The 25,140-nt window shown below is 39.9% G+C and overlaps 1 protein-coding gene and 1 non-coding gene across 2 annotated transcripts in view; both read left to right on the forward strand.

Moving 5' to 3' along the window:
- LOC124721735 (RUN domain-containing protein 1-like) overlaps positions 1–25,140 on the forward strand; it is a 182,325-nt gene that overhangs the window by 7,364 nt on the left and 149,821 nt on the right. Inside the window, exon 2 of the mRNA XM_047246836.1 lies at positions 367–460. Coding sequence (XP_047102792.1) covers positions 367–460 — 94 coding nt within the window. The remainder of the gene's footprint in view (positions 1–366; positions 461–25,140) is intronic.
- Positions 4,344–4,418, forward strand: Trnat-ugu. The gene has a single exon. It is a non-coding gene; the product is annotated as a tRNA-Thr (tRNA).

A 25,140-nucleotide genomic window follows, 5' to 3' on the forward strand; every position in this document is an offset into this window, starting at 1 on the left:
TGTAATGAAAATTTATGTTAAACTGGCATGCTCCACATCATTATGAAATGTCATATGAGCATGTATACAAGCGAGTCTTGGCTGTACATTACCATGTTGTAGATCCAGCGTTTCATCTGTCAAACTTGCATATGGATAATTGTATACCACCAGCATTGAGTATCTCACGTATAATTCTCATACATACATTATCCGACTTTCAGCATATTTTTTTGTTTTTCTTATTGTTGAATTTTAATTGACCCAAGTGCCACATATGCGGGTAAAATTACTTCATTATACTTATAATTTCTTCATTCGAGAATTTAAAATTTTAGCCTGTTACCTTAGTTGGTGTGAAAATTACATATTTCCTTTTGTCTTCAGGTTTACACCAGAAGAGAAAAGGTTGCGAGATCTTGAGGAGCAGCATGAGTCACTTAATAGTGCACTTATATCTCTGACAACACATTTTGCACAAGTAAGTATCTTCAGAAATTCAACATTCTTAGTGAGCTATTGTTGAGAAGTGACAAAATTTAGAATTGATCCTCAGTATATTGCACACTTTGTAATGCTGTTAGTATTTTTACCAAACACAGCACCAGAATAAACCCAAATCTGCTTGTGTTACATGCAAACACTCAACTTTGACAAAAGGGAACATTCCACATGGGCATCCAGCTGTTCGACAACTTCCCCATACATATAAATTCTACTGAAGACAACACTCAGTTTAGTAATTTCGTTAAGTCCTATTCGTTGTCACTTTTTTACTATGTAAAAGAATACCTAGAAAAGTAATCTTGCTGGTTATGTTTAAGTGCAAAACATGAACTGCTCAGTGAAGGTAACTTAGTCAGTCTGTTGCAGTGTATTACAATACCGTAATCTACCCAAAATAGAGTTTAGCAATGTTAACAAATTTTGTCTGGCATCTGTAACACATTTTTTACTGTCAGATCACATGGATTAAATAAATGAATGAATAAATACCAATTATTGCATTGCTTTATGTTAATATAGTTCATTGTAGATTTGTAATACATTTTTATAGTCACGTGGACTCAAATTCACCTTTCCCTGGGTACCTCAGTGGGATTTAACATGTGCCATAACAACTCATAACAAAAATTTAGCAACATTTTTTCTCGCTTTTAGTGTTTAATCTTCAATGGAACTAAATCACGGAAGGTATAGCAGTAATTAAGGTTTAACTGAAGTGTTCATTACACTGGTTTGCCAACTCACAGTAAGAGAGCCACCTTTCGACGTAGCCTGAACATTGGGCTAAGAAAAAAATGGCTCTGAGCACTATGCGACTTAACTTCTGAGGTCATCAGTCGCCTAGAACTTAGAACTAATTAAACCTAACTAACCTAAGGACATCACACACATCCACGCCCGAGGCAGGATTCGAACCTGCGACCGTAGCGGTTGCTCGGTTCCAGACTGTAGCGCCTAGAACCGCACGGCCACTCTGGCCGGCATTGGGCTAAGCTACAGATCTTTATCTCACCACATCTACGATTTTTACATTCACTTTCATTGGCTTAGCCAACACATTACCAGATTGTCGCCTTCCTGCTTAACCTATACCTCGTGCTTCACTACAGATCAGTCTCTCACTAAAACCTACATTCCAACAACTAATATAGATTCAAAGAAAATATCAGTTTTCTGTTCTCTTTCTGTGTTCAAGTGTATGACGTTAAGTGCCACTTCGGTTCAGTTGACCTGCAGAAAACTGATCTTATAAGTTTTTAAAAAATACGATTAATGATATTTACTAGAGCACTTTTTTATGTGTTATAATATCGAACCAATGTATGATATTATCCTACACTTCACATACACTGCCTGTATAAACTCCTGTTTGTTTTTGCTATACTGCCCTGTATTATGTGGGTATGAACAGAAACTAGTTGTCATTGATCATTGTATTCACTGAGCAGCTTACTGGTGTTCCAAAATATTACTTACTTTTGGTATTTACAGAAGGGCATGTAGTAAACACTACTGTCTGCTAATATAAATTACTTTATTTTGCTACCAGTTATCATCATATGGTATAATGCTCAGTCACCTTAGGCATATGACACATATTCATCTGTGATGCCGGAAGTTGAATGGTCATGATCAAAACTGGTAGCAAAGTAAAGTGCTTCATCATAGCAACTATTGGCATCTTCAACAAGACTTTCTTTCAGTACATTGAAGCTTTGTGGCACTGTTCTGTTCACAGTACTGTATTGTACTGAACTAACATAGTGAGACTTAGGTGTAAGATATTTGCCTCTGACTGCTGATGATAGTTCAGGTCTGAGTTTTTTGAAATACTTTCTTTGAAGAGTAGGGAGCTATAACGTAGTTATTCCCTATTGGAATCTGCTTGTGAATTATGAGGTGCTCCGAGCGGCATATTGTCATATTCAGATTTAAAATGCTGATAACTTTTCTGTGTATGTAGGACAGAGACAATTGTAATGCGCTTTGTATAACAGATACAGATGCAATGCTTATCATCATTTAAGTACATATTTTAATCATACACAAACAATTTTTATTGAATTGACATATTTTACATGATACTATTTGTTATTTAGAACACAGCAAGCTGTCATAGTGTGTAAGGCTTTATTTCATTTGGGAAAATCAGGTTTTAATTCTATCTGGCCATCCAAATTGATTAATGTGGAAGCCAGGATGCAAAGGACATGGCCAATTTGCTTTCCTAACTTTCTCATATTCAAACGTGTGTTCCCTCTCAAATTAACTCTCATCAGGGGGTGCTAAACCCTGATTTCCTTTCTTTTCATGAAATGTATAAATAACTGAACTTATCCTCAGCAAAAAATTATTTCTGTACACTTGTCAGGATGGTCTCCACTTGTCAGGATGGTCTCTCTCTCTCTCTCTCTCTCTCTCTCTCTCTCTCTCTCTCTGACGAACTATCAGCTCTTGGCTAAGGATTGTGGTTTAGTCTACACCAAGTTACTTTGGGTTGCTGTTAGTGTCATTTGTGATGGCCTCATTGCTGAATTTCTCAAGTTTTGCTCTGTTGGAGGATTAGAAACAACACTGAATGTTGGTGATCAATAGTCTTTATGGGACACTAGATGAGGATTCAGCACCAAATGACAGGTGGCATTTCACCCGTCACAGAGAACAAATGTAGAGATGATGTCATGTGTTCCTGTTGTCACTTTAAATCCTCATTGTGAACAGTGTTAACGGTTGACACACGTGAGACTGAGGTCTTTCTTTAGCAAATGTGTTGATGGAAAGATTTTCATATATCACATTGGATGTGTATGTTGAAGTAGCACAATGCTTAGACGTCAAACTGAGGCTTTATCATCAAATGATAAAATCTGCAGAACTGCTATAGCATTGTTCATTGAATATATACTTGTTCCTCCACTGTTAGAGTGAATTATGGAAGTAACTGTCACACAAGAACAGAACAATGCATTAACACCTTACTGCACATCAGATTACGTCACGATGCTGTCTTGGCTTGACATTAAAATTCCATGCCACTTTGACACTCATAACCAGCATTTTATCATATGTGATAGCCTGGCTGGATATAAACAGCGTATCCATAGCTGAGCAGGGATTACACAAAAGTGCTGTAGATTCAGTTGGTTTGTGGCTAGTGGCTGAGGCATTTCAAGGTAATCACTGCCTTAAGATCTTTTTCCTTTTTAGTTAGGGAAATCTTGTAACATTTTTCAGTAAGGTTAATTCAGAAAACTCAAAAAAATTTCAGACTTAGGCCAGTGTCCCTTCATACAAAGGTACATACCATATGGTTATAATTAAATTAGAATTATATTAATACCTTCAGCTGCTAACGGGCCTTGATATATGTGAATGGGGCCAGGTGATATTGTGTGCTCCAACCGGGACTCGAACCCGGGATCTCCTTCTTACACAGCAGACGCTCTATCTATCTGAGCCACCGAGGTCACGGAGGATAGCGTGACTGCAGGGACTATCTCGTGCATGCCTCCTGTGAGACCCACATTCTCACATTGTATGTCCACAAACTACATTCATAGTGTCCCACCCCAACACACTCATTACTAGTGGAAGACATTCCTACCAAGTCTCGTAAGAGTTGAGAGAATATGTGTGCATCCGCACAGAAGAAGAAGGTCATGGCCGGTGTTGCCAGAACTATATGCTTATATGGATATGGCGTTTACTTGTGGAAGACATTCTTTCCAAGTCTTCCACGAGTAATGAGTGTGTTGGGGTGGGACATTACGAATGTAGCGCGTGGACATACAAGGTGAGAATGTGGGTCTCACGGGAGGCGTGCACAAGATAGTCCCTGCAATCACGCTATCCTCTGTGCCCTCAGTGGCTCAGATGGATAGAGCGTCTGCCATGTAAGCAGGAGATCCCGGGTTCGAGTCCCGGTTGGGGCACACATTTTCACCTATCCCTGTTAGCAGCTGAAGGTATTAATATAATTCTAATTTCGTTCTAGACGGCTGCAGGTCATCAGTGGTGTCTGTTCTTTCGCACGTGTCCAAAAGAACAGACACCATATTCATATAAGGTTATAATTAAAGTGCAGCTATTTGCAGAGGTCCAGTAGGGATTTAATTACCATATGGCAGCAAAAATTGGTATATATTCTAAGTGTTAATGTGAAATCAATTTACACTGGAAAAAAATTAGTTCGAATTTTGGCCACCAGATGCAAATCTGGTGCTGTGGATACAAAAAGACATATACAAATGTTTCCATATGTAATGGAATAGGATTGGCATGTGGGCAGAAAATGTCAGACAGGTGAGAAAAGTATAATGTTGATTTTATTATTAACCACTGCTTACACAATTTGTTCAATATGAGCACCAGAGGTGTCTATGAGATTCTGTACTGAGCCAGATTTGCACGTAGTGGACAAATTTGGAACTAATTTTTTCCAGCATAAACCGGTTCAGCATTAAACGCATTATCGTATCTACTGAGTTTCACTTCCATATGATAATTATAGCCCACATTGAAATTCCGTGAGTACCTGCACTTTCATTATAACCACCCTGTATATACCATGTTTAAAAGATGTCGATAATTATAATTAAGATATATGTTTTCTTAGGAAAATTAAAATCCGTCCTATCTGAGCAGTCTTTATACATGATCAGTTACAACTCATGAAAAGTCATTACTAGGCTGGAAGAAGGAAAAAAAATCAAAGTATCTGTGAAAGGTCAGTACTACACACAGTTTTTCACTGTTTTCCCTGCTTAGGCAGGAAGGTGGGCTGTTTGAGTCCATATGTGAACTGTTCAACTAGTTGATATAGGCACTGTAATTCTATTGTGACTGCATGTTTATTAAAAATGAGGGGAGGGTGTATATTTTCCAGGTGAGAATCTATTGGGGGCATCTCTGGTGTTCACCTTACAGGTGAACAAGTAACTGCTTGTCTTGCCACCTTTTTTGTGACACAAACATAGTGCCATCATCATCTCCAGGAGGATCGCAAATAGTTGTGAGTGTGTCTTAACATCACTGCAGCAGTAAGTTTTGCAACTTGGCCTTCCAGTTCCCAACTGTGCTTGCTGTTCTTGTCATTCCTGACATCGGCATCTGTCACTGCAGTCACTTCACTGATGCAACTGTGTCCCAAGAAGGCTTTGGAGTCATTGCAGTTTGTGACATGTTGTCCACCACAGTGAGCACATGTTATTTGGTCATCCTTCTTCATTGTGTAAGTGCTACATTTGTGGTTGCCAGTGCAAATATCACCCAGTTGTGAGAATATTTTGCCTCATACACCTCTTGCTGACACTTAAAGTACTGTAGTTATGTGTCAAGCTGTGCTGGAAGATTCTCCACCTACCTTGCAAGCCAAGAGCTTACCCAGCTTGTAAACTTTGTTGATATCCTTCCTCTGTCACTTATTCACAGCTGTGTCTGTGACTGAGGTAAATAGCAACAGTGTTTTCTTATTGGTTTGATTATGTATCTTGACTGTCACGTCCCTGAATTGAGCATATATCAGGTTTTTTCAGACTGTTTCCTCCTCACAAAACCATAGCAACACTTTGGGATAGGTTATTGACTGATGGCATCTTCTTCTTCTTCTTCTGTTCTGCTTTCTACAGTGCTGAGACATTATACTTGACTGCTACAGTCTTAATGGTATTTTAATTGTATATTTTTCTACCTTAAGCTCTAGTAATGTGTCATTTTACAGAGGCCTGACACTGATCTTGAAACTCACGAAGATCTGGAGTTCATTATGAAACACTAGGCAGCTTGTTCCCTTACACTGGATGTGCAGAGGAGGAGGTGGTTGCAAGTTGTGGTCGTTCTGCTCAATTATACAGCTTTACTGCAGATAGTAAACCATTAATGGCTCTTACAAACTTGGTAATGCTTGTCAGAGAATCTTGAGGAACCCGATTATCTTGTTTAAAGTAGTCTGGTAGAAAATCACTGGATTAATATATAAAATATCATTGTGAAGCTAAGGACTCCATGTTTGGAGCATTGTGAGGATATTGCATTTCTATGTAACACTAATCTCAGGATTAAAAAATACATGTAAAAGATATTGCCTGCATATTAATGCCTGTACTTTAGTCATCTTCTAAACCCACCCTGGAAGTGAGTAGTTTCCTTGATTGTGGGTTCTAGTGAGGATGTCGGGGCTTTACTTCATACAGCTTGTGAATGCAATATTGGAACTACTGAGCAATGTACTGTACTTTCTATGTGTAGGAAAGCAGGTAGTGTGACAATATTGCCTCATTCACTTCAGGAGACAGGGAAGCATCCTAGCACTCAGATAATTTGTAAGAGCTATGATTTCTCTTACTCTCTTTCGGAAGCACAACATTATAGTAAATTCCATGCATTAAAATCTGTAAGTCATGATGCCTGGGGTACTTGCAAGCCAGGTTACTTAGTCCCTATGGTTTTTGTGGTGACAAAGGTAACAGTTGGACCATTATCTTGGATCAAATATGAACTGTTAAAGCAACTGCATGTTTGTTTGTTATGACCAGATAAGTGCAGAATAGTGTGTGTCATTTACATAGATGGCCACTTCTCGTTTGGAATTGTGATTACTAAGGTTATCCTTTCAGTTTATGCTATTACCCTGTAGCATAGGGGCATTGGTTGGCTTAAAGTATAAGGGGCATCCAATAAGTAATGCAACAAAATTTGTCAGCCATTTTTGGTTGAAAAAATGCAGAACTTGTTGTGGGGACATCATGGAGTATTCCCACTTCAGAATCTATAGTTCCATGAAGTTCTGATAGGTGGTGGCACTGTACAGAGCCTTAAAAATGGCACCTGTAATGCAGGTGCATTCCAAGCAGAGAGCTGTCATTTAGTTTCTTTTGGTGGAAAAGAAGAGCATCATAGATATTCATAGGCACTTGCAGGATGTCTAAGGAGATCTGGTAGTGAACAAAAGTATGTTCAGTCGTTAGGTGAGGCATCTGTCAACATTGCAAGGTTACGCAAACCTGTCCAGTGTCCTGTGTGCCAGCTGGTTGCACACATCTGTGACTCCTGCAGTGTTGGAATGTGTGGACTCACTTATTTGAGGTGATTAATGGATCATAATCAAGCACTTCGGTGCTCAGCTGGATGTCTCTGTTGGTAGTGCTGTCTCACTCATCCACCAGTTTTGGTACCAAAGGTGTATGTCTGCTAGGTTCCTCACCATCTGACAGAAGAACATAGATAGGAAAGAAGGATCATCTGTGTGGCATTGTTTGTGTTTTACAAGGCTGATCTTGTCAATTTTTTGTCGAATGCCATCAAAGGCGATGAAACATAGGTTCATCACTTTGAACCAAGAAGAAAACAGCAATCTTTGGTGTGGCATCACACCACTTCTCCTCAAAACAAAAAGTCCAAAGCCACACCTTCAGCTAGTAAAGTCGTGACAACAGTCTTCTTGGACTCTGAATAGTTATTCTGTTTGATGTCCTCCCTCATAGTGCAGTGATCATCTCTGATATGCACTGTGCTACCCTCAGGAAATTGAAGAAACTAATTCAGTGTGTTCATTGCCACAAAAATGCAAACCAATTTCCCCTTCTCCATGACAGTGCAAGGCCTAACACAAGTCTACACACCCAAGAGGAGCTTGCACAACTTCATTGGATTATTCATCCTCATCCACCTTACAGCCTGGATCAAGTGCCTTCCAACTTCCATGCGTTTGGTCCATTGAAGGTTGCACTCCATGGGAAGCAGTACATGGATGGTGAGGAAATTATAGATGCAGCAAGATGTTGGCTGTGGCGTTGACCAGTAGAGTGGTGCCGTGTGGACATACAAGCCCTCCCAGTAAGGTGGTGTAAGGCCATCACATTGTATGGAGATGATGTTGAAAAGCAGGCTTTTGTAGCCAAAAGAGTGGCAAATAATATGCCGTATTGGAAGCCTGAATAAAACCAACCTGCTTTCAGATAAAATGTGTTGCATTGCTTGTTCAAGCCCCTCATCTGTACCCTTTAGACTCGAGCAAAGTGTGCTTTGCATCCTTCAGATGTGTCCTGAACATATGTGCTGCTACAGTATGGAAGACAGATTCTGTTTATTGCGGATGTGCAACACACAATTTATTTGTAGGACAGAATCAGTCACAAAGAAGTACAGAAATGTAGTAATGTAGATATGGAGACAGTCAAGTCTGTAGCCATGACTAGGATGTTTTAGTGTAGTTTGATGTAGTAGATGGTGTACAAAATTCCTTGTAAAAGGCAACCAAATCTGAATTTGTAGCTGTGTCAATGTAGGTGGGCATTATAAAATTCACAGCACAGCCTGAGTCAGAGTCTAAAGTAACATATATTTTAGCTGTAAGACTTGAATCTGCCAACCAAGAGACTAAATGCAATGACTTTTGTAAGTGCCCTTTGAGCTTCAGAAAAGGAGTTAAAGCCACATGGGGTAGCAATATGAGTTTTCAGTGTTCACCACTTGCAGGAATATTGTTACTGGATTTGAAGGATGCCACACTACTCCCCATTCATCTTTGGCATCTTGATGTCTGCAAGAGCATTATCTGTCTCATTAGGCATCACTCTAGGATGCCCCATTGGTAACAAATTGGCCTCCATCCGTCTCCAGCAAGGACAGCATTAGAATGCTGCTGTGAGTGCTGGCCTTGGAGCAGTAGTAGTGGCTGCTGGGGTTAGATGCAACTTGCAACTATGGTGGTGACAGATATGGTGATGGTAGTCATAACTACATTCCCTGTGGGCTGCAGACTAGTTGAAAGCCAAAATAGGAGTATGTGGACTGAATTTGGAAAGAGCAACACTGGGCAGGCTCCGGTGTCAACACCCACAGTAGATGCAGAAGTGTGTAACACTCTTGGATATCAGTCAGGCTCTTCTCATCCATTTTTATACGCTCAGAAACATAGAGCTCCATCTGTAGATGCCTTAAAAACATGACATTTAAAGATGTATATCATGTGCCCTACCTCACCACGTAAGTGAACGTTAAATGGAGATGCCAACAGATATATTGCATTTTGTCTGCAAACATAATACTGAGGAGCTGTAAATTGTTGGCCTTTCTCATAAATGCCATGGGCTAAGCCTAAAATTACAAAAATCTTTGTTGGATCAGCTATTGTGTTTTCCTTGGGATAGACTGCATGGTCTCCATGTAAGGAAATTTAAAGAATATTTCAACTAGGTTCACGGAATTAAGAAAGAGTACAAGGAAATATAATGTTTCCATGCTTTCATCTGTTAGTGATCATAGCAAGAAAGCCCACAAAGAAAACACTCGCTGCTCAGCACAAATTTGGTAGAAACAGTCAAGCAGTTCAATATCTCTTTATCTGTAGTTGGCCAATATGCATGGTGGTGAAAGTAGCGCTTCATCCTTGTTGTGATCTAGCGAGAGAGATAAAATAATGATAATTTGAGGTATCAAAGCCATTTGAAGACAGTGATCCAGTTCCTGGAAGGATAAAAATTAATAAAATATACCATCTTTTTATTTTACTTTTTGCATTATCTACATCTGTGGAATGCTCCTCCCAATTAAACTGTATCAAACTCAGTATCTGCTTGTCCTCATATTGTATGCGCATGCTGGGTAGAAATCTCTTGCAGGCTGTTAAATGTATATAATGGGTGTTTTCTTAAATGTAAACAAGTTTGTAACTGTTCTCAGTGATATAGGAATTTGCTCTATTATTGTAACTTGACTATTGTAAAGTATGTGGACACACGAGGTATAACGATTTTAGGCATTGTCTAAGAAAATCTTTTGCAGTTTCTACTGTAGAGATCTTATGGCTGAACATATAAGTCTGCCTATCAAAATATGTATTTAAAAACCTTCATAAGTAACTAAGTAATGAGGAAGACAGCAAATGTGTGGTGCATAAATATTTGCTGTTGTACATTACAACTGTATGAGTCCTTACACTTAAAAGACAATTGTCTTCTTATTAGTCTCCTGTTGTACCCCTAAAATGTTGTGTAAAAAGTCCATGGTGTGCAAGATGTTTTGATTTAGGTAACCTCCAAGAAATAATCATTCATTAGTTTGCATTTCTCTGTGATGACAATTACATATTTGATTTTCTGACATTCATGTATTGTGCTTGCAAAGCTCATAGTCTCTATACCTTACATTCTTTTCTATAATGAGTTTCTGTAATTTGACTGATTACACATATGAAAAAGCTTGTTGAAATTTAATACATAAGGTAGCAAATTGAAGGTACTCCACCCTGCCAGTGAAAAATGTTGTAGTTCATAAATTAACTTTCACCATAATTGCTGTTAATGGGAATGGAGTTTGTTCAACATTTTTCATTGAGCATATTTCAGCCCTCAGGTGCAAGTATGGAAGGTGTACAAAATACTACATCTTTTCTTTTTTTCTTCTGTTGCAGACAAAATTTCTAATGTAACACATTTTTTCAGCAATTTGTTTGAAAAGAGTGGCATAGTAGTTGGGTATTATTGTTTTATCACTTTGAAGGTAATCAATAAAAATAATTCCTTTGTGTCTCACAAAACAGTGTCCCTAACCTTTCTGCCTCTTATGTACGATCTACCACATTGCTGTTGTATAAACTGAGAAATTAAGTTAGTAAAAAAAAAAAATAATAATAAATTTAAAAAAATTGTTGCATGAAATGCAACATGACATTGTCTTAAATCAGCATTCAAAGAGAAGGTGTTTGCATCGGATATCAACAAGGTTCTGGGGAAATACTCCATGAAAACAAAAGTAGAAGCAGGTCTACTATACATGTGCTAGGTGTTCCTCCACAGGAAAACTGTCAAAGCAATTTTCTATAGGAATTGGCCAAAATACAATGACAAATAAATACAGCTGCTTGAAAAGTTGTCCAGCAATAATGAGAGGGTAGTAATATTAAGAAGACAAAAGTAAATGACAAATTGAGTAAACGCCAGCTTGCACTAAAAGAGGTGAATACAAATGCATTTAGAATAACAAATCGAGTGAAGATATCCAACTGCACCTTTCCAGTAGTCACACTCAGGTTTTGTTACATATTATCAGAATGTCCTGTCAGCTACAGGAGGTGGACAAAAATATGGAAACACCAAAAACACAACAGGTTACCATACCTACTATGGTATAGGAAAACTTACTATTTGAAACTGCTTCCAGTCATTTTGGATGCATAAATACAGGTCGCCTATGGTTTTCAAGAGAATCATTTACTATTATTCCTGTAAAATAGTGGCATGTCCAAGTAACAATAATGGAAATGGATAGTGGTCATGCACCTGTCTCTCCAAAGTGGATGGCAAAGGCTGAATAATATTGAACTCTGGTGACTGTGATGGCCAGGAGAGACGCGACAATTCATCCATGTTCTCACAAAACCAGTCCTGGATGATGTGAGCTGTGTGAATAGGGGCTCTGTTATCTTGAAACAAAGCATCACCATTAGCAAACCTGATAAGTCAAAATGGTCACATAATCCATGACAGTAATACAACTTTGCAGAGTAACCATGGGGCTCATGAAAAACCATGATATGGCAACCCAAATAATCACTGAACCCCTGCCACGTTTCACTCATAGGATGTAAACTTGGCCAGATGTTGGAAAATAATATGAAACAAGACTCATCTGACTAAATGACATACTTCCATTTCTCCATAATCCAGGAGTTATGGCTTTTGCAGCACATTTTCCTGTTACAGGTATTTTGATCGTTGATGAATGGTTTTGGAATTCCATCTTGCCCTGCAATTCCCTGCTTCTGGAGCTCCCTTCATCTTGTTTTGATGCTGACAGGGTTTGCGAGTATTGCATTCAGTTCTGCAGTGTCTTTTACTGCTGTCAACTTCAATTTTTTGTCACAATCCTCTTCAGCAACCTTCTGTCACAATCACTCAACTCGATGATGTTTTTTGCTTTCCCTGTATGTGGTATAAATCTTTGGTATAGGGTCTGTTGAAATACCAAACACTCCAGCTACTTTTGTTATGGAAACACTCACCCTATGAGCACCAACAATTTTCCCATGTTCAAATCCACTGAGCTCTGACTTAATAAACTCTCAAGTATGCAGAACACTGTTCTGCCCATGACAGACACTTGCAACATATTGAGGACATTACACAGATGCCTTTCATGGTTAAATACAGCAGTGCAACCTGCAAGCTTTGCTTGAATCTGCATTTGTGTTCGAATATGCATTTCTTGTTATGTATCTACATCTATCTACACCATATCTAAGAAATTTCTGATACATTTAATAAACAGTTGTCAAATATAGCTAGCAATCTTTCAGGTGGTTGCTCTTTACCAACTAAACCTTTCCCTGGAAAGTGTATATGATCTGAAAAATAATTTTTTTCTGATGCCTGCAACACTGAAGCGTGTTCTCCTATTTATTAGGAATATGAAAACATCCCTCTCGTCTGGCCTTGATGGTTGACCTAGGTATGAAATAAAACAAGTTGAAAATGACATAGTAAAACCACGATCCAGTATAATCAGCTGCTTCATGAGCACTGACATTTTCAGTCAACCACTCAAAAGCACCAAGATAGTTCCATTACACAAAAAGAGAGCAAGCATGTGGTTGAGAACTATTATCTGATATCCCTCCTCCCAGATATACCTAAAATAATGGAAAAAATTATCTATACATGAGTAAGGTCCCTTTTTGATAGTAACGCCCTACAAACAGCACGACTGTTTGGCTTTTGGAGAAGTACACCCATCAATGAGGCTGCATTTTCATTTACTTGCCAGGTAGTGTAGGCATTTATTAAAGAATACCATGCTTCTGGACTTTTTATTGCTCTCACAAAACCCTTTGACCTAGCGTATCACATTCTGCTCCGATTCAAAGTAGATGTTTATGATATAAGAGGAATCTTCATTGAGGGTTTCCAGTCATATGGATAAAACAACTCATATTATATTCTGCCCATCAAAGAACCACATATCATATATAGAACCAATATTCATAGACAGAGTGGTTATTGGGGAGGTCAGTGAGACTAAAATCCTTGGACTGTAGGTATAGGTAGCACACTGCAATGGAATATACACAGAATATTTGCTGTGCAAAATGAATTGTCTCTGCTATGCGTTTAGAGTATTCAATCAAAGATATGACTTGACTACCATTAGAACTGTGTACATTGGTCTGGTTAACTCTTGTCATTTCATGTTGTATTCCAATTTGGGGATAAATCCACAAAAAATATTTGTAGCACAAAAGAGTCACGTGAAGAGTCTTCTTTCATAAACTACCACCTTTGCATACACTTTAGGACAGTATATCACAGTTTTCAAGTAAAATTAAGCAAGCACAGATTTGCCTTTTCTTGCACAATCTTTATTAAGGTTTTTAGACGCCCTTGACATTTCTTTGCTTCTCATATTCTCTTCCTGTTCCCTGTTAAAAGCTTTGTCATCCTCCTCCTCCTCCTCCTCCTCCGATTAAAGATATGAAAACTTTAAACATTTACCACACATGTATGGAATTTCAGATTAAATTTGATTGTGAATATCTACCAATACAACCATAATTTCTCGGCTGTTTCTCCTACTTCATGTCACTGATTGTCCTGTGAATTTCTTTGTCCTTTTCATTTTGCGATTTTCCTTCAGCTATGGATAGAAGCAGCAGCAGCAGCAGCAACAACAACAACAACAACAACAATGATCCCATTAATAATAATAATAATAATAATAATAATAATAATAATAATAATAATAATAATAATACTTACTACTTAAAAAGGTTCTAATACTTACAAAGTTCCACTACATTCCATTCTTTCTCCTGGCACAGTTTCATCATCCTTGTTTTATCTGGACTCCATTACACTCCTACTTGCTTGTAAACCCTTTCACATCTGAATCAGTGTTTACTTTCTATGACAGGAAGTTGCATTTCATTGTTGTCACAAAGCAAAAGCAATGATGTGTGTAAAAAGAAGTAACAGGAAAAGCAACTTGAAACAGTTCCGTTAAGATCAGAAAAACATAAGAGCTGTTTCTTTTCAGAAAATAACATATATTCTTCGGTATAAAAATGGATCAATTCTTCCACCTGTCTGATCCTTACTATTGTTCGTAAAATTTAGATACATTAGCAGCTAAAACAGAAACCATTTAGGACAGAGTTAAGCTTGGTTGATCATGGGACAGATCTTGATTCTCTATATCTTATGGCAGTAACAAATCAAAAGTTGCAAGAAGTTAGTTATGTCTGTCTGATGCTAAATGAGTGCATCTGTATGAAATGTAATTTCACAGTGCAATAATCTTGAATGTTTCTGTAGCTAATTTACAATTAGTTCTTATGTTGATACATGTACACTGTTCTTTATAGTGCATGTATATTTAGAAACATTGCTGCAACATGTATACAACATCACAAACATGTTTTCATGAATAAATAAATCAATAAATAAAACATAAATGTTACATGAAAGCCACTGAACCAGTTGGCTTACTGTTACATATGTGGCATGATATTGTTAACCCATGTCTCATCTACAGTTACTTGTCACCACAGAAAGTCTGTTAACTTTTCTGTTAGATAGTCTCAAACATTTACGAGAAATTCATTTTCACATTTTCTGTTGATAATCATGCAACAAATGTAGCATCAGAGTTGCTGAAAGCTTTCTCAGAGATAAATATTCATGTCCCCTTTGTTCTTGCATGTTTATGGTGTCAGGTATTTCATACACCTTTAATTGCAGGTTGTCCGATACCATATTGTGTAGTTTCTTGATATTTTCATTTGCGGTTGTAGTTTGTGACATTCTTCATATGGATCAACAGCAATAGAAATATGAACAGATTTGAACTCAGCTGCTCATTTCTTAACCCTTGAAAACAAAGGAGCAGATCCATTATAAATCTCCATGACCATTGAACAAACTTAAGAAAGAACTTTATGATATAGTATTCCAGTTTATCCATTTGAATTGGACATCCATACCAAGTAATTTCAAAAGCCCTATATATAAACATAATCATATTGTACCACCAATCAAGTTAAAATGTCACCATCATTATTGAGCAACATGTACCAGGAGATCAAAAATCAAAATTTTTTCATATAAATGCTGTTTTTGTGCCAGGCTGAGAAATATTCACTTCGTCTTTACAAAAACAGTGTGGGTACTCATCAGTTTTACTCAAGGTTCTTCTATTAACCACTTTGAAAAACAAGTTGAGAGTGTGACATTAAATGTCAGTGATCCTGTGAGCTTTAGAGGTTTGTTTTTGTAAAAACTTCAAGTTTCTTAGGAATCCCACAAACATTTGCTGTGATGTGTTTCTTATGAGTTACTTTGCAATCTAAGATGTTGCAGTGTCTCCACTGTGTCTGTAACAGAGAAATTGTTATGATTCCTTTGCTTTTATGGTTTATGGGAGTAAATGAAAACTTTATTCGCTTTTGGTTAATGTCTAGTAGCATCTTAATTGGTTTTTGATATTGCATGATTCATTGGGCCTCAGCTTCCAACTGACATAAATCACAGTGATGGAACAGCTGTAGTTAATTGCTGGTATAAGAAACACCATATACATCTACAAGATTACTCTGCAATTCACAATTGAGTGCCTGGCAGGGGGTCCATTGAAGCATCAGTGCTGTGTCAGGTACACATCTGTGTGGTGGATTGAAGGATGGTAGGTTTCTGCAGCAGTTATATGTCTCTTCTGTCTCTATGAGATATGCACATACTTACAATGACCCACTATTGAAAAATGTAATCATTTGGCATCACCATTTTATCACTATTGTTATTGTGTGAGGGAGAAGAGTGAGCAGTAATACATATTCATTGGGGTGAGATTGAGTCAAATGGGAGCTTGGTCTACAGCTGTAACTGTTTGCTAATACTTTACTGAGTAGAGTAAGATTACATCAATAAGATAATAAATAAATAATTGTGCTGAGTGAATGTGTACACTAATAAGCACATTTTTGGCTTGAAAAACATCTGTAGTTCATTTGCACACAGATTCTTAAGTGCTTAGTCTATGGACAGAGGTAGCTGTCAGTTACCCTTTCACAGATTGTGCAGTTTTTGGAGATTTGTTGTTGGTACTTTGTCTAAAGGACAGTCAAATGAAAACCAAACACCAACAACAAGAAGATTATGGAATGGTTCCATTCAAATGTAATCAGCACATGCACTATGTTTATCCCACCGGGAGATGAGACAGTCATTTTCTGTTTCTGTACAAAAGATATTGCAGTGTTTTCCAACCAAATCACTGAAGCGGAACCCACGCCCGTTTGGCAGTGCAAGGGTGGACATTATTGTGCAACAGGATGATTCCATCCAACAGCATTCCTGGGCATTTTGACTTTATACGGGTGTTGCAGTTTCTGCAAAGTGTCTTCATAGTGCATTGATTGAGGTTCCGTGCTGGAAGAACCTGAGGAGCAGAGCATCCCTGCAGTCAAAGAACAAGGTCATCGTGACCTTGCATGGTGCCACCATTCCGAGTCTGAGGGTTAACGGTAAAGCCGACAGCGGAAACATCCCACATCTCCCCTACCAAAGAAATACAAATCTGTTCACACAGGTTCCGGTAACATCATGATGACCACCTCCTTCAACTGCAGGGGCACTTTCCTTGTCGAGTTCCTCAAGCGTGGCACAACAATCAGTGCACAGTGCTATGAAGACACCTTGCAGGAACTGTGAGGTGCCATAAAGTCATAATGCCGTGGAATGCTGTCAGACAGAATCAGCCTGTTGCACAATAATATCTGCCCGCACACTGCCAATTGGATGAACACTGCAACATTATCTGTTCAATTTGGATTATTCACTGTGTGATTTTCACACCTTTAGTAACCTGAAGAAAGACATGTGTGGATGTTAATTTCTGTTGGACAATGAAGTGCAAGGGTGGCTGCAGTTGTGGATCCGTCAGCTGCCAACCCTCTTCTGTGAAACAAGAACTGATGGTCTCATCTCCCAGTGGGATAAATGACTTAATATGTGTGGTGATTACTTTTGACTGGAATCTTTCCATGGTTCCATTGTGGCGGGTGTTCAGTTTTCATGTGACTGCCCCTCGTAGTATTGAGCTATCCGTCAATGACATCACAAAGAGAGTTGAAAATTGTCAAGTTCCTGAAACCTGTCGAGCTTTGTGGAATAGAAATTCTTCTACAAGAAAATGCAGTGTCCTGCGGGGAAGATATCAACAGTGAAGGGTGAAAATGGTTAGCAATAATGCTGAAAAAGTAAATCGTTTTCTCAGCGCCTTCTAGAACACCCACAGGCTCCAAGTATGTCCAGGTGACTATTGTTTGTAATACAGTAATCACAGCTTGGTCTGTGCATATTCTACTATATATACACCAAGCAATGTCAGAAGGTAGCACATTGTCACAACTGCTGATGTGATGTACCAGATAGAGCAACACATCTGACTAGGTAACTCACTTTTGTTGTTCCACAGTTCAGTCTCAGTCTTCGTATACTGAATGTAGTGTCTCAGTCTTTGTATATTGAATGTGGTTGTAACTGGCAATTACTGTGGGTCATTTACAGCCCATGTACTGATTGATAGCTTGGTAATGATGTAATCCTCCTATAAGGTTTGTCATTGCACAATAATCTTCCCTGACCATCATATTGTCACATTCTACTGTCTTATTAAGTACGGGGGGGGGGGGGGGGGGGATATAATTAAACTTGTACTACTTGAGAGGGTCCCCAAGAAAAACGAGTCATCCTAGGAGTCTGAAACTTCGTGTAAACATTTGTAAGGACTTGTGTGGAAGAGAAATAATGAATATACCTTTGAAATACACATTTATTAAAATCAGTGTGAGAGAGTAACATTTGTTAATTGCATACCATGTTTACATTCTGGACTTCAAACGTTGCTCAGTGTGATGACCATCTGCGTCCATGACAGCCTGGAACTGAACTAGAGATAATACATCACAGTTGTTTGCGGCACTTTTTAATTCGTGAACCACAGAATGTTCAGTTATTGTAACACAGTCTGTGCACTGCTTGAAGATCGCACGTTTGCATCCGGCATTCTCAGCCATGGCAACAGTAATTTCTTCAGTAATCTGTGATGCAATTAGCCGCCGTCATCTTCCAGAAGCAGTCCCAAATAACCACTTAGTTTGAGCTTGCAAATCCTGTGTTTCAACCCCAGTGCGGGAAGAGGATCTCTGCGTATTCCTTCAATGTGTCACTACTCATGAAGAGCAACAGCACTATTGATGATGTGCCGCTCACTTTGTCCAGACCCATATTGACTGTGTGCAACTATAATGCACACTGATGCTTGTTTTTCAACCCTACGTTGCTGTACTAGTACCAGTGCCTAATGGCAAGTCATGATAACACTACTAACAATACAAATCCTGCAGCGCACAATCTGAACATTATTCCTGTAAAGTTCAGATACTCATATGATAAATAGTTTTCCAACTACATTAGCTCAAGTGTGAAAGTTTAATTATAACCACCCTGTACTATTAGATCAGCAGGTTTTCCCATTCTTGAAGCACCTGGTTGGTTTAATTGCTGTTGTGTATCCTCATCTCTTTCATATTGCATTGTGTGTCCACCACATGAAATAGTCAAGAAAATTCCCACATTGAGTATGTTATCACAATATTCTAGCTGATTTAGATATATCTTAGTGAAATGGATAATATGAACTATAATCTAAATGGAAAAATATTGAAGAGGAAACACAACTTAATAAGTGAAACCATTTAAATACATGATATAGTTACAGTCTGGTAGAATGTAAATACTTTAATAGTAAAGGAGACCATTCACTGAACCCCCCCCCCCCCCCCACACGCACACACACGTGTGCACAAATTCCTTTCCCCCTACAAAGTGTCTGCTGGACACACGCCAGGAGTGCAATTCAGCAGGTGAACTTGGGTGGGGTTGGGGTTATGTCAGGTGGAGTGGGTAAAGGGTGAGAAGAGGAGTAGGAGGCATGAGGGAGGAGTTGGAGTGGGTAGCTAGTAGCTTGGAGGGACACAGCCAGTTTGCTGGCTAGGAATGTAAGAGGGAGGGGTGTCAGGTGCATGGGCTAGCCATGTGATGCAAGGGTGTTGGAGCCGATGAGGAGCGGCACATGATGAAGGTGATGTTAAAAGGTTAAGTAGGAGGTATTGATAGGACAAAGGAAGGGAAAGCTTTTGGTTGGAGGGTGTGGAGACAGTTGGTTGGTGGAGATTGAGGACAGGATGGTTCAGAGAGTAAAGGATGTGTTGCCAGGCTCAGGCATGGGCATCTACGAGGCACCCTGCTGTACCGACCTTTTTATGGAACATATAGAGGAAATATTCCTAGCCTGCCAAAACCTTGAACCTCCCATCTGGTTCAGATTCACTGATGAGATCTTCACAATTTGAATTCAGGGTGAAGGCACCCTATCCTCATTCCTTCACAACCTCAACACCTTCTCTCCCGTCTACTACACCTCCCACCAACCCCAAGAATCTACTGCACAGGAGCACCTCCCTTGTCACCCAGGATCACCTTGAGCTGGAACAACTGAACCATATCCTTTGCACAGTCTATGATTATCTATCATTGTGCCCTGAAACAAGAGACATCCTATCCAAGATCCTTCACACCCCTCTTAAAGTGGCGTTCCGTCACCCACCCAGCCAGTTCATCCGTATGCCACTCCATAGTTAATTAGTTAAATGTCCCATAGATCATTTGAAATTGATGTGGAACAGGTCAGTTTACAGGTGCTGTATACGTGATTAGTGTTAACATTATTGAACGTGTTTTTTTAGTCCTACTCATGCAATTGCACTTGAAAACATTTTTTACAGGCTACCAGTTTTTAAACAGGTGTTAGTTAAGGAGTTGTCCAGGACAAATGATTTTAGGATAGATTTAAAATCTGCTTTGCTACCTTTCAGAAATTTTATGATATTGGGCAAATGATCAAAGATTTTTGTTGCTTCATATTGAACTCCTTTCTTAGCCACTGACAGCATTAGAAATGGGTAATAAAGATAATTTTTTTCCCCTCTGGTGTTGTAGGTATGTTCTCAAATTGTGATGGATTATTTATGATTAATTTTGTTAACGAATATTTGTATTGTGGGGTGCAGTTAAACTGCCTAGCTCCTTTATAAGGTACCTACATGAAATTCTTGGGTGAACACAAATTATTCTTCCTGCTCGGTTTTATGCTACAATATTTTGTTTCTAAGTGGCGAGTTATGCCAGAATATTATTCCATAAGACTGTATTGAGTGGAAATATGCAAAATATGACAGGAGGTTGGCTTGTTTGTTTCCAAGATTGACGATTATATCCAGAGCAAAAGTAGCTGGACTTAATTGTATGAGAAGCTCCAGTAGTACCCTTCTTCAAGTTGAAGCTTTCATCATACAATGATGTCATCCTCTCTAGTGACTGTTCCATTGCCCTCTGTGCCGGGCCCTTGGGGCTGCTCGACTACACCCACTCCCCTGGTGGCTGGGGGCCTTCTTTCTACTTCTTCCCCCACACCCCATGTGGGGGTGTCAATGCCCCGCTTGCCAGAGACATCAGACCCCAATACCTGGCCAGAGAAACAACACCCTCCTGCAGCATTTCTTACCAGGAAAGAGTCCCTCAGGTCACTTCCTTCCCAGGAATCTACTGATCTGCAAGCAGATGACAGCCAGTGGCAGAAGGAGCCACAGGTTGTGGGTCTTAGGACTTCCTGTTCCTCCTCTGTCTTAGAATATAGGACAGGCAAGCTCTCACAGACATTGAAATTGTATAAGGAAAAGGAGGACAAGAAGAAGGCCTCCACGGAGAGGGAGATTCCAATGGCCTCCGTACTACACACACACACACACACACACACACACACACACACACACACACACACACACACACACTCCTTGATTTGGAATCAATGTGTATTGATGCAGTATCCTCACAGCCACTGACAGCAGGTGAACCTGAGGCATGACCTGCCTCCTTGGTCCGTTCATGGCCCCACAGGAATCTGATAGCATAATTTTCCAGCAGAATTGTAGAAGTTTTTCTGCCACCTGGCTGAGCTATGGTGTCTCTTATGCATTTCCCCTGCTTTTTGCATCACTCCCCCTGGAAATTTGGTTCCTAGCAATGTGGACCCCTACCCTCTGAGGGTAACGTGGCTATTTCGAGAATCATGCTGACTGTGAAAGAATGTTGCGTGGTGTTTGAATGTACATTACAGACTGTGTCTGCTGTGAACATGTGCCTTTCAATATGACTTTGGAGATGTGACTGTTTGTGTGAGGACGTCTCGGGAATTTACCGTCTGTTTTTCTGCCTCCCAATGCTGAAGTGTCCTGGAATGTGTTGTCTGCATGTTTTCTCATCCCCCACCCTTCCTAATATTGGGTGACTTAAGTGCCCACAACCCTTTTTGGCATGGAACTATGACCAATGGCTGCGATAAAGCTGCAGGAAACTTGCTTGCAGAGGTTCGATCTTCGCCTCTTGAATGTTGGTGTTCTTACACACTTCAGTGTGGCATACGGGTCTTATATGGCCATTTATCTTTTCACTTACAGTCATGCCCAGGACCACCACCTAATAAAATGACAGAAACAAGAATGCTGGGAGTGGTATGTTACTACCATTGGATCACATACCCTTTCTCCACAGGTCTGGTCAAAAATTCAACACCTGTATAGACACCAGTCCCTTGCAGGCATCCCAGGTATATCTCTGAAAGATGTTGTCTAAACTGACCCAGGCACTGTTACTAAACATTTTGCTTTGTATTGTATCCGAGCCTGTGTGTCTGAGAACTATCAGTCTGCATTTTGTGGACTGAATTGACTTACCTTTCATTACATGTCACCTGGAGCTGTATAATGCCCCATTCAATGAGTGGGAGCTCCTCAGTGCTTAGTCCTTTGTCCCGACATGGCTCCAGTGCCAGACCACATCCACAGCCAAATGCTCAAACACTAATGAACAGACTGTCAGTATCATGTACTTGCAATTTTCAAGTGTATCTGGAGTGAGTGACTTGCAAAAAAGCTTATGACACCACATGGTGCCATCACATTGTCTTTACCACATATGAGTGGGGTCTCCATGGCCCGCTCCTGATTTTTATCTGGAACTTTTTATCACACTGTACATTCCACGCTCAAGTTGGTGCTTCCCACAGTACCCCGCTTACACAAGAAAATGGAATCCTTTAGGACGCTGCACTGAGTGTGCCTCTTTGTCTAGTAGCTATCAATGGTATAGCTTCAGCTGTGGGTCTACAATGTTACTCTACTTGTATGCCGTCAATATTTGTGTTTACTATTGCTCCTCAACTGTGCATGTTGCTGAATGCTGACTGCAGGGTGCCATACAGAGGTTGGAGTCCTGGGCTCTCACCCATGGCTTCTGGTTTTCAGCCACCAAGACATGTTCCATGCACTTTTGTCACTGTCGTACTGTCCATCCACACCCAGAGTTCTTCCTCCATGTCCAGTTGCTGAATGTGGTGGAGTTTTATCACTTTTTGGGACTGATCTTTGATGCCTGGTTCATGTGGCTTCTCCATCTTCCCCATCTTTAGTGAACATGTTGGTCACACCTTAATACTATTTGCTGCATCCACCAGCTGGGGTGCAGACTGCTCTGCAGTCTTGTGGCTTTGCAAAGCTCTGACAGTGTCCCATCTTGATTATGGGAGTCTGGCATGTAGCTCAGCATCATGTGTAGCCTTGTGGATGCTGGACCTGGTAGATTATTGTGGGATCTGACATTCAACAGGTGCCTTTTGGACCCCCCCCCCCCCCCCCCATACAAATGAGACACCCACAATTGTTGCTCACCTGTGTGATGGAATTAGCTGCTCCCCTGAGCATCTGAACTACCATGTCCTTTTTTCTGTTAGGGAGCTCTACTTCCCACAACAGAGGCTTAGGGCTGGGATTGCGGTCACAGTTTGCTTACTGTTGCCCCATATTAGGGAGCAATTGCGTATGCTCCCATGGTGTGTACCCCGTACTTGCATCTGTCTCCATCTATCCTCAGTTGATCCCATGATCTTTTGCTGCCTGTTCCTGGCCATCCTTGATGCATTTCCAGGTTCAGCAGCATTATACACTGATGGTTCTATGGTCGACGGACAAACCGGTGTTGCCTGCACACATACAGGATGCATAGAGCTACACTCCTTGCTGAACAGATGCAGTGAGTTCACTGAAGAATTGGTAGCCATCATTTGAGCCCTCAACCACATTCGTTCTTGCACCGGTGAGATGTTCTTAATCGGCAGTGACTCCCTGAGTAGTCTTCACACTATCAGCCAGTGTTACGCTCGACACCCATTGGTTCTGACTATACAGGATCTCCTTTGTGACATGCACAAAGCTACAGTCAGTCATCTTTGTCTGGATCCCAGATCACGTTGGGACTGGTTGGCCATGTTGGCTTGTTGGCTACCAGGATGCTGACTTAGGAGATGGGAGTACCAGAACCAGACTTTTGGTTAACTCTGTGCTATCAATGTTTGGGGGATTGTAACGTAGATTAGTGTGCTCTGGTTTCTCCAAATAAACTGTGAACCTTATAGGAGACCATGACTATGTGACAGACTTCCTTTCATGCTTCTCGCAAGGAATCTACTGTTCTCTGCCGGCTTTGCATTGGCCAGATTTAGCAAACCCACAGTCACATCCTCCAGCACTAGGATCCACCTTATTATCAATGTGGTGTCCATCTGGCAATGGCCCACATCCTACTGGACTGCCCCCTTACGGTGCTTCATCCAAGGCACGACAGCAGCCTGCAGCAGTGACAGACCTCCAGCGGCAAAAAGGGTTGCCTGCTTGTTCAGGTATACGGTGATGCAACCATATTTCTTGTGCAGTTGCTGCTGTTTCCCAAAGCATGGGCCAGATGCAGCCGCACTGCCAGTGGGCTGTTGGCAATGGGATGGAGAGAAGTGTGGCCAAACTGGATCTGACTTTTAACTACTCGGATGTTTCACCACAAGATGAAAATGACACAGCAATATTACCATGGCTCCTCAACTTGTTGGAGAAGAAGATTAATATTATTTTTGCAGCACATGACAATAAAGGTTGTTATAACATTTTGATTAACAAGCACCTCTTAAATGATGACACCAAATTCAGACTTTATTTCAGGTTAGTTTGCACATATTTTTGCACCTTACATGCAACCTATTCAAGAAACCCATCAGTGCAACTGAAAAACTTGCAGTGACACCCCACACATCATGGAATATTAAGTAATTCCTCATCAATATTGCTAAATGCTGTCACATTTCTGCTTTAAGGTGAAGACAGTGAAAAATATGGAAAATAGGTTTATAGCAGTGGGGTGCGAGAGAGAGAGAGAGAGAGAGAGAGAGAGAGAGAGAGACAGCAAACTTAATATAAATTGTATTGCTTTCAAGAAACTTACAAAATGTAATAAAAAAATTAAACAATACTGTAATTTTATAGTAAAATGAAATAAATCATGCCCTAAGATCACCAGTCTCAAATAATATTAAGCTGTTCTGACATACTCTTAAATTTTTCAGTTTTAGTTTTTTAGACATCATTTAATTCCTAAATTCCATATGCATCTTTGACTCAACTGAAAAAGAGGGGTGGGGTGTTCTCATAGCGCTGCCTGT

This window comes from Schistocerca piceifrons, chromosome X (assembly GCF_021461385.2).
Source record: "Schistocerca piceifrons isolate TAMUIC-IGC-003096 chromosome X, iqSchPice1.1, whole genome shotgun sequence".
Lineage (NCBI taxonomy): Eukaryota > Metazoa > Arthropoda > Insecta > Orthoptera > Acrididae > Schistocerca > Schistocerca piceifrons.